We start from the raw sequence: 16195 nt of genomic DNA, 5'->3' as shown, positions 1-16195 counted from the left end.
GCTGTAGACTTGAGGTCCGAGTTTCAGATGCACTGAACTAAACTCTGAGTAGATAATGTTGTAAGGGAGGAGGGGGTGGAACTTAAAGGATATGTGAGAACGATGTAGACTCAACCCACTAGGTCAGTACTCTGTGCTGCAGAATACTAAGACAGTTGTGTTTTCTCTACAACTAAAACTAAATAAAATACATACAAAGAAATGGATTAAAGTCATACAAAAAACTCGAGCAGATAGCAGACGAGTTTAGCTTCATAATCAAATAATGTGGAGCGTTGAGGAGTCATGTATTTTATTTAGGGACGTCTAAAACCTCACTTGTACACCCTTACATGTACAGTTGTTTGTCAACTTTCCTCTGTCATTTGTCTTTTAAAATAGTTTAAACATATGATACCCTGTTCCATATTTGCTGAAGAGCAAGCAGAGATGTCTGGGTTTGAAATAAAAGTAAAACTAGTCATTTGTGGTGAAGATTTTTGTTTTTAATGTACAACTTTCCAGTGTCTGCAAACACAGCTGTTGGCACTTTATCTTACCCTGCTAAGCTCTTGTTTTGTGATGAGAAATCCGACATGTTTCAGGTAATTTCGCACTCAAATGTATAATTTAAATGTATGCAATACTTTTGTGATTATATGTATCACAAAACATGACATAGGTGATAGGTCAATAAAATGTAAAATAGATGAAACACCACACATTTGCAGGCAACTTATATGCCATTGCCTACAGTTATAACTATATATATGTATTATTATTATTATTATTTTTACATACACAATAGGAGAGTAAACAAATTGAATGATGACACTTTGTTTGCCGCTTCTAAAATGTCTTACATTCCACTGGTTCTATTTTTATTTTCCCTCAAGAAAAAGTGGAGTGTGGAATAGAGCTATTAATTTGAATTGAAATATAGACTTACCCTAAATGTTTATTATCATATATCCCTAGACCCTAGTGAGACAATAGACCAGGCAGGCCGGAGAACATTATGCAGAAATAAAGACAGTGAGACACTATTTTAGCAGGACAATAGATCATCCATGCTTGAGTGTAGCCCCATATGTGCCCTCTGAGCCTCTCCCTACGCTCATTTGGTATCTCCGGAGCTTAGAGCGTAGTGCTGAGGGAACATACTGGGGCTATAGCTTGAGTGACAAAGCTTGTTCTGCATCTCTACAAATATGTTATAAGCAAGGTTGTACAAGCCGAAGTAGCTTTGAATCTATTGACACAGGTGACATCAGTAGCCTATGTTTACTCTACATTCAGAATCAGCACAATAGTTATACAATAGATCTGTAGTTATGTTTATAACAACAGTGAAGACATCGCTTCAGTGGTGGCTTCAGATCAGTGGTTCTCAGTGTGTTTAAATGGATATTCATATTATAGAATAAAATTGCTAACTATAAACATACATCATAATCAGCTATTTTCAAAACATTCAACACCTTTATTATATGCACATGTGACCAACAACACAAACAAGCAAGCAAGCTCACCTCAAAACACAGTCACCCCGGGCCGGGCATACAGCCGGCGGAACCGCTCGGCCTGATATTCCTTAGCCTGATATTCCTTAACCTAAATAAACTATGCTTAAACAGTTAAACCTTATTTAACCTTATTACTTATTACCTAACCCTATTCATAACCTAACCTGAGTAAAAATATATGGCTAACCTTAAACTTATTTCTAACCTTATTCTCAACCTTGTTGACTATTTATAGTGACTTATAGGAATAGACTATGTGACAACCAGGTATAGTCTGGTGACCATCGGAGAGACGGGTGACAGCCGGAATGTAGACGGCACCCGGGTGAGCAGTATGGGTTAGCGCCCCAGCCTGTGTCCTCCGTGAGGAGAAAGCCCAACAACCCTTGGCGAGGCCTTTGGGAGGGCCATGCAAGCAGCAAGCGGAACCGAAACCCCGTTGACCTCAGGATACATCACTGAGGATGAGGATACGTCTCAGGTGCATCCATGCAATGTTTTTTAGTTATAGTAAAACAAATACAAGAATGCTAGAACCACAGTGGACAGCGTGGACAGTGGACAGCGTGAGGTTGGCGTAAAATAATGAGGACAAGCGTCACGGTTACAGTCTGGAGTAGCTATGTTTGCTATACTTTTGTGTGATACTATAGTAAGACCATGTACTTTACAAACCGGGTTTCTGCCCGACAGTGACGATATGCAACTAGTAAATGTTAACAATAACACAGCAACACCTCCAGGTGGGTCCACACACCACACCCACTCCCCTTACACGTCCTCAGCTCCATTCTATGTACATGAGTATGAGAAAGGCCGCCACGGTGACACAGTAGAACACAAAGTAAGCTGCGTTGATCTTGGCGGCGACGCGGGTCCAGTAGCCGGGATTCTGCCAGCCGCCATCTTTCCTCCTGAGGAAGTGAGACACTGTGTTCTCCAGCTCTCTCAGCTGGTCCAGGATCTGCTGCTGTAACACCTGGGACTCTCCTCCCTGATGGGTGATGTCACTAACCTGGACATAGAGAGAGATTTGAGTTCATCTATGGACCTTGTGCAATATTATACCTGTGACCTGACATTCCTACAATCCACTGAGATTCTCTGTGCCACCTTAACGTCTAACTATATTATGAACAGTAGGCGTACAATAGGTTGCTATGCTCATAATGCACCTATTTCTAAACCTCACAGTAGTAACAATACTGTATGGGATGGAAATGTCTCTCCACTATTACAATCATCATAACTCACTGATTTCTCAAATATTTTTCAAGTGGTTTGGTTCGTTATGTCAGACACGTATGGAGGATACTTCGATAACAATGTAATACTAACTATATAACCCCATGTCATAGATGGAAACAGCAATGGTTATAAAACACCAAAGAGATTTCTGTTTTATAACGGTAATGGTTATAAAACAGAAAACAAAAATAGGTCCCTACAACGTACAGCACAGGCATATTACTATGCTTGCAGTGGTGTTAAGGCAAGCTGCCCCTGGCATTATGCAATCCTGTGGTCAATGCATAGATCAGGACTATAAGTAGAAGAGTTGGATAAGGAAGAAGGAAGTGGTATTCAGTTGTAGGCTAACCTGTGCAGTGATGGGAAGCAGCTCACATGTCCTGTCACCTGCACCAGTCACATCACAGTACGCAGGAAGCACTCCTCTTCTTCCATCTACAATGACACGTTGGCACATGGATGAAAGCTAAACAATTTGTTTCATATTATAATTTGGTCCTGTCGGCACAGGTTTACAGACAGCAACTGTTAAGCTGCTGTGCATTGCGAGCCATTCCACACACTTCACATTGGCTGTGTCTTCTGTGCATGCCCTTGTCACTTTACCAGCTTACCTGTGTTTCTCCCAGTTTATCCACCAGGGGACACCAACTTTCAAGTTGTATCCACAGTTTTCCTGGGCTGTGTGTGCTCCAGTTCCTGTTGATTTCATTGGATATCATTGGTCATCTGACCAGTTTCATTGGCTTTCATTGGATCAAATCGACAGGAACTGGAGCACACACAGCCCAGGAAAATTGTGGATATAGGTTTCGCTCTACTAGTCACAGATTCTGAGCTGTGCTACCGAATCTGCCAGCAGGGCCATTCAAAATGTGTATTGTGGAGTCTGTCAGGTCTCGCCACAGTGGGAGGGGCGAGTTACCATGACAACCAGGCACGCCCATGGCCGGGTCATAGACTCAGTGTATTATCCCAGAGCAATTCTAAATCAGCTGCGCCTCATTCCGGCCGCCGCCCTGGTTAGCAATTAAGGACAGCCGCAGCCTGTCAGCCGCGCCCTTTATAAACAGCCTGCGCACCTAGCAGTATCAGATCCCTGCTACACACAGACGCTCGCGCAGCATATGCCGTCCACTCGGCGTTGGATGGTAAGTCCACACTCCTCTCACTTATGGACTCTCACGTATGGACTATGTTTATTGTTTGATTGTTTGTATCACCACTCAATTGCTCTCTTATATTCTCACATCACCAGGCTTGTAGGAGTGGGGCTGGAAGCACACGCAGGAGCGTGTGCCCCCCATAGACAAGTATACACGGAGAGCCGCATGCATACTGGAGACCCACCTGGCTCGTATCGGGGACGAGTGCGGAAGACGGGACCCCCGTATGGAAACGGCAGCCCCACAGCTCCATAAGGTCGCAGTAAGACAAACCGTTCACTATCTATCACCCGTGTTATTAAGAAGAGGCACTCATAGTGGCAAATGAGCAGCTAAGGATAATAACGAAGATTGTGAATGAAGGAAGTCACCCTGTCGATGCTAAATGAAGACTGTGAATGAAGAGTGTCACCGTGGGGTTGTACACTGAAGATTGTTGAATGAAGATAACCCCGTAGAGACTAATGGAAGCTAGCAGGCTCTAGATAAAGTGTCACGTACACCCTGTGAAAGAAGACAGGCCCGTGTTATGTTTATTTCACCCTTGAAGAGACTTTAAGTTGGCTTGCGCCGCCAGGCCCGGTGAAAGAAGACCGTTAGAAACTAGAGCGCTTACTTTGTGTTAACCCCCTGACTGCCGTTGTCGTACCGACACGGCCACCCAGTAGATAGAGAGAAATAAGAATATAAATGCTTGTGTATCTTCCTGTTGGCCGAGCCTAAGGGGCCCTCCGTACCATCCCCGCCCGGTACCATACCAAGTACTTTTACTCTAATTACTCACCACCCCGTATCCGAGTACTTCTACTCTAAAGTACTCTTCTGTGCCTTGGGGATAGAGAAAGATACGCACCCCCTTACCTACCTCCGGGGGAGCCTCCTGGCCTCCTCTGGAACCTGGAAAAGAAGAAGAGAAAGAGTTATACAAATGTCTAGTTGGTAGACTGCCTAGACCGGGAGTCTCAGGCCCCAACTTTGTACTTACCTTGTGCTCTGACCGTATGCTAACATCCCCTCTCATCCTCTGCAGTGACGACTCCCGCCTCGGAACCGGGACCTCATGCAAAGAATAATAACTGTTTGAGTTCTGTTTGTGCTACTGACTTTGTTTGAGCCTTTTGGAGAAATAAAGAAAGGGGCGCCCTCGTGTGTCTAACCCCTGATACTGCACTCTGAGTTCTATTTCCCACCCGACCTCCCACAGTATACATTGTTGATAGTGGGAATGAAAACACAGGAACACCACAGGAAGTGGAAGGCCGATGGCGGGCAAAATGGGCAACATCTTGTTATCAAAGCTTGCTTACACATTCTAATGAGGCAAATTAAAATGAAACAAACAGCAGAGGGTGCTGTTTCTCCTTTATTTTGCTTATGGGTTCCCATATTGGTGCCTGGTTTTGCCTCAGTCAGTGCTAGTTTGTCATTGTCTGTGGTTTCTATACTAAACTTTAGTTTAGTATGGTGTAAGTTTGTATGAATTGTATAATTGATAATAATTAATTAATAATAATATATTAATAATAATAATATTTTCCAGGTATGATCCTCCTCCTGCACAACCTCTGTCACAGCTGAGGACGGTGGCCATGTCCTGTTTCTTGTCCACCTTCAGGCTGTGGTCCTCGTCTGTCCCCGTCTCCTGCATGGGGACAGTGTCCTTCTCCATCAGGTACGTCACCAGAACCGTCTCCAACAGACTCAGCAGCATCAGAGCAAAAATCACGATGCAGTAGGTGGCTGTGTGAAGATGAAAACACTTAGATCATTCATGATACAATAGGTCACTACTCACTATGAAGTTAATGAGATTAATTAAATACCACGAATGTTGTTGTTTGGGGCGATAGTACAGTATATACAACCAACTAGGAGAAGGGCGCACAGCAAAATTGAGGAGGTGCTGAAGACCTAAGGCACTGAACACTGAAAAATAAGCAAAAGGCTGCACACTCTTCTTCAGGGAATGAAGAAGACCTCACCGGTCAAAACGTTGGTTTCTGTATAATACACTTATGGCATCGTGGCTACGAGTGTGCAGCCTTTTTCTTATTTTTCAATAGTATACTGTACATCCAAAGAGATGGTGAAATATTCGCAGACGCAATTTCAGATTGTTTCCACCTTTTTAGGGACATCATCTTGGATAATAACAACGACTGTTCTGTTGGGCCTCATGGAGGACATTATGGTAGTACTGTACCAATGAGAGGAGTTCTGTTGGACATGGAGGACATTATTACTGTACCAATGAGAGGAGTTCTGTTGGACATGGAGGACATTATTACTGTACCAATGAGAGGAGTTCTGTTGGACATGGAGGACATTAGTACTGTACCAATGAGAGGAGTTCTGTTGGACATGGAGGACATTAGTACTGTACCAATGAGAGGAGTTCTGTTGGACATGGAGGACATTATTGTACCAATGAGAGGAGTCCTGTTGGACATGGAGGACATTGTTACTGTACCAATGAGAGGAGTTCTGTTGGACATGGAGGACATTGTTACTGTACCAATGAGAGGAGTCCTGTTGGACATGGAGGGCAGGATGTCGTTGAGGATCAGCAGCAGCACAGAGATGGCCAGCAGCACGGTGACCTTGAAGCCCAGCTTCTCTCCGCGGTGGTCAGAGATCAGGAAGGAGGACAGGTCCAGGCACAGGAAGAACAGTATGGGCAGCAGGAAGTTGATGACGTGGAGCAGGGGTCTTCTCTTCATGGTGATCTGCATGCATGGGGCACAGAGGGTTAACGAGAGGTGACGGCGTGACGCTATAGAAAATGCACACACGCACGCACATTTTACTCTAAATAGGCTACTTTAAAGTCGGTGGATAACATTTTATTAAAGGTTAGGTCAATAATGCTTTATAATGCATGAAATATGCACTTATAAGGTTGTGTAAATGTTTCTAATTATGCATAACAATTAAGACCAAGGTTTATACTGTTGCATATTATTTATTTTTTAGTACTGGTCATACTGCATTTTGCATTAGCTCAGCGGAACAGCAGATAAATGTTTTCCTTTATTAAATAGTAATGGTATATTATCATCAAAATCGTAATGTTGTGCCAATTATTTGGGGAGTCACTTGCAATACCCTCACAGCCCACCAGTGGTCCCACATGTTGTGGGACCACTATAACATATAGTACACAATAACATACAGTGTATGAGGAGTTCCTATCAATTCATAATAGCAGATGCTCTTAATCCAGAGCGATTTACAGTAAGCAAGAACAACACAGGGTGGTACATCAAATACATACAAATTAGTGATCATTAATCAAAAGCAAGACAATAACCACAGTCACATCAGTGGAAACTCAGTACAGTAAAGATATGAGTATACTATAGTATAGTTTACTACACTATACTAGAGTGCTACGTCTACATAAATGCTATCTAAATTACATTAGTTTAGCCTTTGCATAAGCCTGTAAGGTGGTTGAGGCTAAGTTCTACAGGCTATATAAGACCGATCCTGAAATGGTGAGTTTCTAGACTACAGGTTCCTATATAAGTCTCCTCAGCTCAGTGTGTCATATTGATGCAAATGTACAGTATAGTGTACACTATGTACATACAGTGTATATTATGCGTTCCATGACTCCTCTGTCGTAGGTCAGCGTGTCACTGGTCACGGACAGCTGGAGGAAGTCCCACTCCCCCTGGCGCTGCATCACCTGGCGAGAGAACTGGGTGGCCCGGGACGAGTTGGAGAACGGGACGAGACGCATCTCGTCAACTGAGGGACGTTGCGACAGACAGACAAAGAACATGGAGGCAAAGAGGGTGTCACATATGTCACACTTACAGTACACAACCATATCCTACTGCTACTGGTGGTGGTTTTCAACCCAGGGTCCGCAGGGACTCATGGGATTCCTTTACTCGAGGGGGCTCGGAGGGCGAGCTCTACACTCTACATATGGCATAATATCTTTTTTCAAAACGGTATGTGCCATTTTTATTTTAGAGCGTCGCAGTCCCCCACCCCCTTTCATGACGAAGCCAGTCCCAGGAAATGATTCCCAATGTATTTTTCCCATAGACATTTCAAATGGTATTTATTTAAAGACGGTTACGCCGCGGACCAAGCAAACTTGAGTCGTGACAACTCATGACAACAAACACAATATTTTGGACCAAACAAATAATTACAAAGGAGAAAAACAAAAGAAGTGTTGCAACCTGCCGTTTTTTCTTCTTTCTAATTATTTGTTCGGCCCAAAAAAAACTTTGTTGTCATGATTTGTCACAACAAGAGTTGTCTTTGTCCGCGCGTAAACGTCTTTAAATAAATACTTTCTGAAATGTCTATGAGGAAAATGAACGGAGAATCATCTCCTGGGCCCTGATGGGGGGCGGGACTGCGACGCTCTATACCGTTTTGAAACAAGGTAAGGTAATTGCTGTTTGTGTAGAGGGGCATGCCAGATATATGGCACTTTTGGAGCTCGCCCTTTGTCCTAAATTGACCGTTAACAGGTCTGTTCCTCTGACAGTATATACCATACCAATGGAACCAAATGGACCCTGTACACCACAGGTCTATGTCATACACCACAGTGCATGCGGCACAGCCCCTACACGGCGATGTTCCAGCTCACCACAGTGAAAGGCAGAGTCCACGGTGATGTTGCAGCTCACCACAGTGAATGGCAGAGCCCACGGTGATGTTGCAGCTCACCACAGTGAATGGCAGCTAGAGCCCACGGTGATGTTGCAGCTCACCACAGTGAATGGCAGAGCCCACGGTGATGTTGCAGCTCACCACAGTGAATGGCAGAGCCCACGGTGATGTTGCAGCTCACCACAGTGATTGGCGGAGCCCACGGTGATGTTGCAGCTCACCACAGTGAATGGCGGAGCCCACGGTGATGCTGCAGCTCACCACAGTGAATGGCGGAGCCCACGGTGATGCTGCAGCTCACCACAGTGAATGGCAGAGCCCACGGTGATGCTGCAGCTCACCACAGTGAATGGCGGAGCCCACGGTGATGTTGCAGCTCTGCGTGTCGAAGGGGAACTTGTGGACGTCCATTCTGCAGGTGCTGACCACGCGCAGGTCCTCCTCCACTGTGACCGTACCGTCGTGAGACACGTACACATAGGGGCTGTGCGGAGCCGTATCTTCCTCTGTCCTGCACACAAACACACACACATCTCACACACACACAGTCACACACACACACACGCATGCACGCACGCGCACACACACACACACACACACACACACACACACACACACACACACACACGTGCACACGCTCACGCACATGCACGCACACACAAGCACACACGTTTGTAATACCATACTTGTGAGGACATCAGCATTTTGGAATCATGGCGATTTTTATTTTACCATTTGCCATTTTTCCCCCCTGATGATAAAGGCATGCATCGGCTATCTGAGCTTTCCAACCATCGTACCTTTTAAAATGATATATTTATCGCTATCTTTATTGGCGTGGACAGCTCTTAATAACTTTCAATCCCTATTTTGGGCATGTTTTACATTTTCAAACATAGGCCTAGTGAGAGTATAGCCATGCACGTGAGCTTGTAGATCAGCTATTTTCAGTTTTCGAATAGGGCTTATGTGGTTAAGTAGGCCTAATGAACATTGCTGTTCGTCTACGGAGTAAAGACAGGATGTGCTGATTAGATTATAGTCATTGTCAGGTCACCGTTCTGGCACTGAACCAGTGACACATGAGTGATGTCATTCCCCTTTTTTCTGTATCTCAACTGTCTAATGGTCTTAGACAAAATAAATATGTTTAATGTGCCACATTACAAAACATTAATAAAATAGTGTGATACATTCACTCATGGTTACTTGGAGGGTTCCAAATGGGCCCTTATGGGTGTCTAACTCTGAGAATGATCCTTAAGGGTCCACTTGGTTCCACGTACAATCTCAGAGTTGTGGCTGGTTTAAGAACCACTGTGCCACACTAAATGTAGCAGCGCCAGACCCTTAAGACCTGTGAGGAAGATCAAGGCCCAATTCATGTGCAATATGGATGCTGTGCATAGAATAAAGCCTATTGCTTCCCCTCCTCATTGGGGTCTAGTTATTCTAACATTAACTTCTGTTATCAAAATAAATATCCACTTTCACTCAAAAATTTCACTAATTTGAGTCCCAATTAAGCCTCAAATGCATGCGTGTATACAGTGCGTTCTAGCGTGCGTGTGCACGTATACGTGCATGCTAGCGCATGCATGCAGCTGTGTGTGTTGTCTTACATCTCGTAGATGAACAGGTCTGGCTTCCACAGCATGTCTATAGGAACAGAGACCTGGGTGATTCCACAGAACAGACTGGGGTCCCAGGAGATGAACTCGTTGTTCCACGTCTACACAGTGAAAGCAAAACATCATTCAGAAGCCAGCCAAACAATACACAAAATGTGGGCCGCTGACATTGTGACTGATATGATTTAAACGGGCATGGCAGCATTTCATTCAGCAAGATTCTAAGAAACGCAAAGCATCAATCCTCATTGTTGCACTGTGACTCCACCAGTCCACCTTAGCCCGGAGCACTTATACTTGCCATAGAACTTAATTGCCCTATAGCCATGAAAACCTTCCAGTCTTATGCAAAGGCTAAAATGTAATTTTGCCAAATTGTATTTGGATCTCTACATGAAAAAAAGTGCAATACATTTCGACTCCGGTTGTGAATGCAGTTTCGCCAAATTGCCTGAACGCTCGACTCTCATTGAATTTTGATAGAAAAGGACTTAAATCAGTCACGTTGCTGGCTGTACATTATTATACGGTGTGTGGTTCCACTAATGAAGCCCGGTGAATTAATATCGATGTGTTGGGAAAACTCACCATTACTGCCCAGACGAAAGGAATGAAGGTTTGTGTCTTCTCAATCTGTCAAACACAAACACACATGCAGGTGAGAACACAAATTGTGTGGATGTCATTATTGCTGTTTGGGTGAAATTTTGAACCCTAACGCGGAAGCCTGAGTTGTGCTTGTACTTGACGCGTGGCGTTGTCGGACAATTAAAATAGCAATATCTACAATAATTGTGTCACACTTTGACACGCTGGGAGCTTGTAGATCAACTATATTTGGTGCGTGACACCAGCACACAACTATGTATACATCGAGATATGACTCCAACACAAACCGCTGAACGGTCTGAATCTTTTCCTAACTGAGGACCAGGAAAATCCTCCTCACAATGTCTATATCTCTAATTGTACTACTTGTGCGGACATTTGGCTCTCACAAGTAGCAATACAAGTACACACACACACACACACACACACACAGTGATGGGCAAGCTACTTGGAAAATGTAGTAAGCTACACTACCAGTTACTCTCTATTAAATATAGCTCAACTACAACAAAGCTATCCCCAGATAATTATAGCAAGCTACACTATAAGCTACATGGCAAAAGTAGCTAGCTACATGGACACTACTTTTTTTTTTAAATATTTTTTATCAACTTCATGATCAAGTTTCCACCGAACAAATAGCCTAATAGGCAGGCAAAAATGCTGAGTTTGGTTGTTTATTAAAAAACAAACTGGAAACAAGCCCTCTGTCTGGCTTTTGGTGTCAACTTTTTCACATTTACTTGTATTAATGTACCTTGCGGTGTGGCTGATTCATGTGTTCAGTGTTGGGAAAGTTCTTTTTTTTATTAACTATAGTTCAGTTCACAGTTAATTTTTAAAGGAACTAATTCAGTTCATAATTCAACATTTTGAACTAAAGTTCATGGTTCCAAAAAATGAACGATTTTAGTTATTTTTTGTTCTTTTTTAAAATTATTATTATTGCCACAGCCTAGCCATTTGCGCACCAGCTGAGAGACAGGGATTTAGACTAGAGCAGTGGTTTCCAAAGTGGGGTCCGGGGACCCCCAGGGGTACCTGAGGGAGTTCCAGGGGGGACCCATCTATTTTGTTCATGTTCATAAAGTGCTAAAGTGTTTAAAGCAGTGGTTCCCAAACTTTTTCATGTCAAGGACCCCCCAAATTGACACTACATAGCCTGTGGACCCCCATTTGAAAAGATATGCCAGGGACCCCCATAAGAGAAGACGTACAGATTTAGACGTCTACATTTAGACGTCTGTATACATTTAGACGTCTACATTTAGACGTATACATTTAGACAGTGTCCCCCCGAGTGCCTCCCCAGTGTCCCCCCGAGTGCCTCCCCAATGCCTCCCCAGTGTGCCCCCCGAGTGCCTTCCCAGTGCCTCCCCAGTGTGCCCCTGAGTGCCTCCCCAGTGTCTACCCAGTGCCTCCTCAGTGCCTGCCCAGTGTCCCCCAGTGTCCCCCCAGTGTCTCCAATAGCAATACAAGAGCAATAATACAAATTAATCTTAATGTATTAATCTAATTAATTAATTAATTAATCAAAATTGCGGCCTGTGCCCAGCACCATGCCAAAGCTTTTTCCTGCAGGAAACACTGCTTGTGGTTGTAAATATATTGTTATCCGTGTTGCGAGGATGAGGGGGTACCTGGAAAAATATCTACCCCAAAAGGGGTACCTGGTCCAAAAAAGTTTGGGAACACCTGGACTAGAGAATGCGGGTGGCCTGTTTGTTTGTGTCAGACTCTTCTTATCTAAACCAACCAATCATGGATTTCTTTCCAGGGATTTTTCCCCCCCACAAAACTTTATTTAACAGTAAATTTGTAACTTTGTAGCTTTTGTTGAAAGCTACGTCACTACTTGGGTCTAAAAATAGCTACACTACAAAAAACGCTACTTGGTTCAAAAGGAGTGAAGCTACCATCAAGCTACTGATAAATGTAGTAAGCTATGTAGCTTCGCTACTTGTAGCTAGCTACTGCCCAACACTGCACACACACATGTACCACAGACACATGCTTGAAATCTTACCACGGCCAGAATGGCATAGAGGAAGATGTCCAGGTTGACCACGGTCAGATGTGTGTGGTCCAACACGGGCCGCGTCGACGTGTACAACTCGTTGAGTCTGGTGAAGTTCAGATGCTCCAGAACCTGCTGGTAACTGCACACCTTCTGACAGGAGGCTGTGTCTGGAGGGAACATATATGTTTACATGATCCTTTATGTATGTTAATCTCACAGTCACCACACACACACACACCTTACCTGTGACCACGAGCAGGAAAAGCAAGACGACGTGCATCATAGCTGCGCCTGCAGTAGGCCTATATGTGTGCACGTATGGCACGGTATATGGTACGGCACTGTATGTTGTTGTGTGCAGTCAGAGCGATAGGTGATGTGTACCCGTGTCTCTCCTCTCCTGTCTCTCGTATGCGCTGAGAAAGACCTTGAGAGACTTGTGTCTATATATATCCAAACTGTGGTCAGTATCACCAGACCTTCCACAACTGAGCCTCTTGATTGAGTTTACACTGGAGGGGGGGGGGGGGGGGGGGGGAGGGGAGGGGGAGTAGCTAAGTACATTTACTTTTAAGTACAATTTTGAGGTGTTTCGATACTTAATTTTACATGGATGTTTTCATATTTTCAATGCTATGCTCGATCCTTCTACTACACTATATGCGGCAGAATTTGCACATTTTACTCCCCTACAATTATTAGAAAACCCAATTTGATATCATATATGATATGATATGATATGATATGATATGATATGATATGATATGATATGATATATGATAATGCATATGATATATATTGAAAATATCACCACGTAAGTCCTATTTTATACTCAATTACTCATACATTCTTTATTTTACTCAAGTAATAGCTTGAATACAGGAGTATTGCTACTTTTACTTAATAAAAGCAGAGTACTTCTTCCACCTCTGGTGGCCTGGAGAAAACGTATTAAGCCTTGTTTTTGATGTGCTAATGTGAGACAGGTGCATGGCTGAAATGGACAAACGTCCCACGCAGATCCACATCCCAGCTGCTCTGATCGGGTTACAGTGAAGAGACGAGGCGGAGGCAGGGCTTCTCCAACATGTTCATGTCAAGGTCAAGGACCCCCAAATGTATACGGTTTTTTGTATGGCCACAGACCCCGACTGAATAGACTGTGTGCAAATGACCCCCTTAAGGGTAGATTTAGGTTTACAAAATGATTCACATATTCTTCAGATTTTCAAAGATTATTATTATTTTTTTTTTCAAAAGTATCCCAACATGTGATGTGAGCTTATAGATTGTCCATATTTTCGAATGGCTGAAGTATAACATTATGGTCCAACTGATCCTCTCCCTCAAGGAACAATGGTGGTCCCCGCCCCGGACCCCCCCTTTGAGAACCTCTAGTTTAAACTCCTTGGACTCCAGGGGGCTGTAGATGCATAGGTATAGCAGGTGTGCCAGCCGAATTTGCAACATGAGTGAAGAAGGGGTGGTCTTGTTGTTTTGCTGGAAGTGAAACTAATCGAGCCAAGGCTCTGTGGATGCCCAACGAGGCCTATACCGATGCGATCCGTGTTTTCATTAGCGGGAGGTTGGAGTAATGGTTTTTTACACGCCGATTTACATGCCTATTTCATCTAATTTTGAGCCATAATATCCATGAAGACAGCGGTGGCTATAGCTAAAGATGCTGGATTAAATAACCAAATGAATCAAACCTCGTTCTCTTGGGGGTGGCGACCTGAACAAAGGTAGATTAACCTCGTTATCTCATGGGCGTGGCATCTAAATTTAAAAAAATGAAATATTTAGAAATATGTGGGATATTTTGTTAAACATTTCCACAACACAAATCGTGCATGAGTCGCTGCCACAAAATATATGCCGTGCAATTCAACATGACCATGGCTGTAGCGGTGGATGTGATTGGTTTATAAGGCCGGGTAACGGTGGTTATGATTGGTTTATAGGCTGAGTGACGGCGGCATCAGTGGTTATGATTGGTTTATTAGGCTGAGTGACAGATACACTTTGCGATTCAAGGTGACCGCGCCTGGACAGGAGGCAAGGATTTGTTTGTCCATAAAGAGGAACAATAATGTGTACTCATGACAGGACTGTTCACACCACCTGTGTGTGTGTGTGTGTGTGTGTGTGTGTGTGTGTGTGTGTGTGTGTGTGTGTGTGTGTTGGGGGGGGGGGGGGTGGTTCACCACCAATCATGTCTCTCCTTACATTGGTGGGACATGTTCCGTACGACCTCCCCCTCCTCCCCTCTCCCTTAAAACGCCTGCAGCGTCCGAGAGACACATTGTGGTGTTTCAAAATTAACAAAAATAATCTTTTATGCTTTTTTTGTCATCAATGTTTTGATCAATGTTTGTTTCCAGTTAGAGTTTACCTTTTTGTTACACTGCTATACCTTTATTTTGCTGTATTGTTCCGTGCCTTCCTGTCTGCCCCTGTAGTTCTGTACACCTGCCTTGTCTATAACCTTCTGATTTGTCAGTGTTTCCACCTGTGTCCTCTTAGTTCCCCAGCCTATCCCACTGTTGATTGTCACCTGTGTCCTGTTATCCGTGTCTATATATAGGCCTATACTCCACTGTTTTGTCAGTTTTCTCTATGTTCTTTCCTGTGAAGTTATGGTATCTCCTAGTATTCCTTCTTTTTTCAGATTATACAATTATTTATTCAAATTATACATTTTCTCAAAATTAGATTTTTGTCAAGGACAAACAGAATAAGTGGTCAAAAATATTACCAGAAACCATAGGCAGAGAATGGGGAAGGAAGCTAATAGAATATTTGACCAAGTATTCTAAAACGGCTAGTCCAAATAGTTTGGCTGGTTTCTGTTATATGGTTTCTGCGATAATCCACACGTTCAATCACTTTATATATAATTTCCAGCTGATCCCTCAGCTCTGTAGCTGAACTGGAGAAGGGGAGCACCCCGTATGGGGCAAACAATCACAAACAGGTGCTGGTGCGGGTGGTATATGCGTGTCACCCCGGCACACATTCAGGCAATATTTTACAAGCTGAAAAACAGTAGCACAGATAGCTGGCCATCTACAAGGTCACAAGTTCACAACCTGCCACATAATGAGAAGGTGCTGTACTATGCAGGCGTCAGCCCCTTGGGCCTGTCTGTGGCCTATTGCCGCTACTCGACCAAAGTGTTCTACCTCTTCATGCACAACAGCATCGCTTTCCTGGGCCTCATTAGTCTGGACCGCTACCTGAAGATAGTCTGGCCATTCGGGGAATACGTTGTGCAGAAGGTCAGGGTGGGTCAGGCGCTGAGTGCCGCTGTGTGGCTGGTGTCTCTATCTCTAGCGATAGCAGGCGTCGTCCTGACTAACAAGCCACTTA

At 43.9% G+C, this 16195-nt stretch overlaps 1 protein-coding gene across 1 annotated transcript; it reads right to left on the bottom strand.

The window, feature by feature from the left end:
- Positions 1–2286: 2286 nt before the first annotated feature.
- Positions 2287–13106, bottom strand: LOC308323465 (5-hydroxytryptamine receptor 3A-like; the record flags this gene model as incomplete). Its single annotated transcript, XM_080775194.1, has 10 exons — positions 2287–2520; positions 3106–3191; positions 5486–5662; positions 6438–6648; positions 7515–7675; positions 8905–9074; positions 10186–10295; positions 10783–10827; positions 12830–12984; positions 13067–13106. The coding sequence occupies 10 exons, from the start codon at positions 13104–13106 to the stop codon at positions 2287–2289; spliced, it is 1389 nt and encodes a 462-aa protein (XP_080631320.1).
- Positions 13107–16195: the final 3089 nt, after the last annotated feature.

This window comes from Protomyctophum bolini (genome assembly GCF_963924005.1).
Source record: "Protomyctophum bolini genome assembly, chromosome: 11".
In the NCBI taxonomy this organism is placed as follows: Eukaryota; Metazoa; Chordata; class Actinopteri; order Myctophiformes; family Myctophidae; genus Protomyctophum; species Protomyctophum bolini.
Note: the sequence above shows the minus strand (reverse complement) of the source record. Positions and strands in the feature narration are given on the sequence as shown.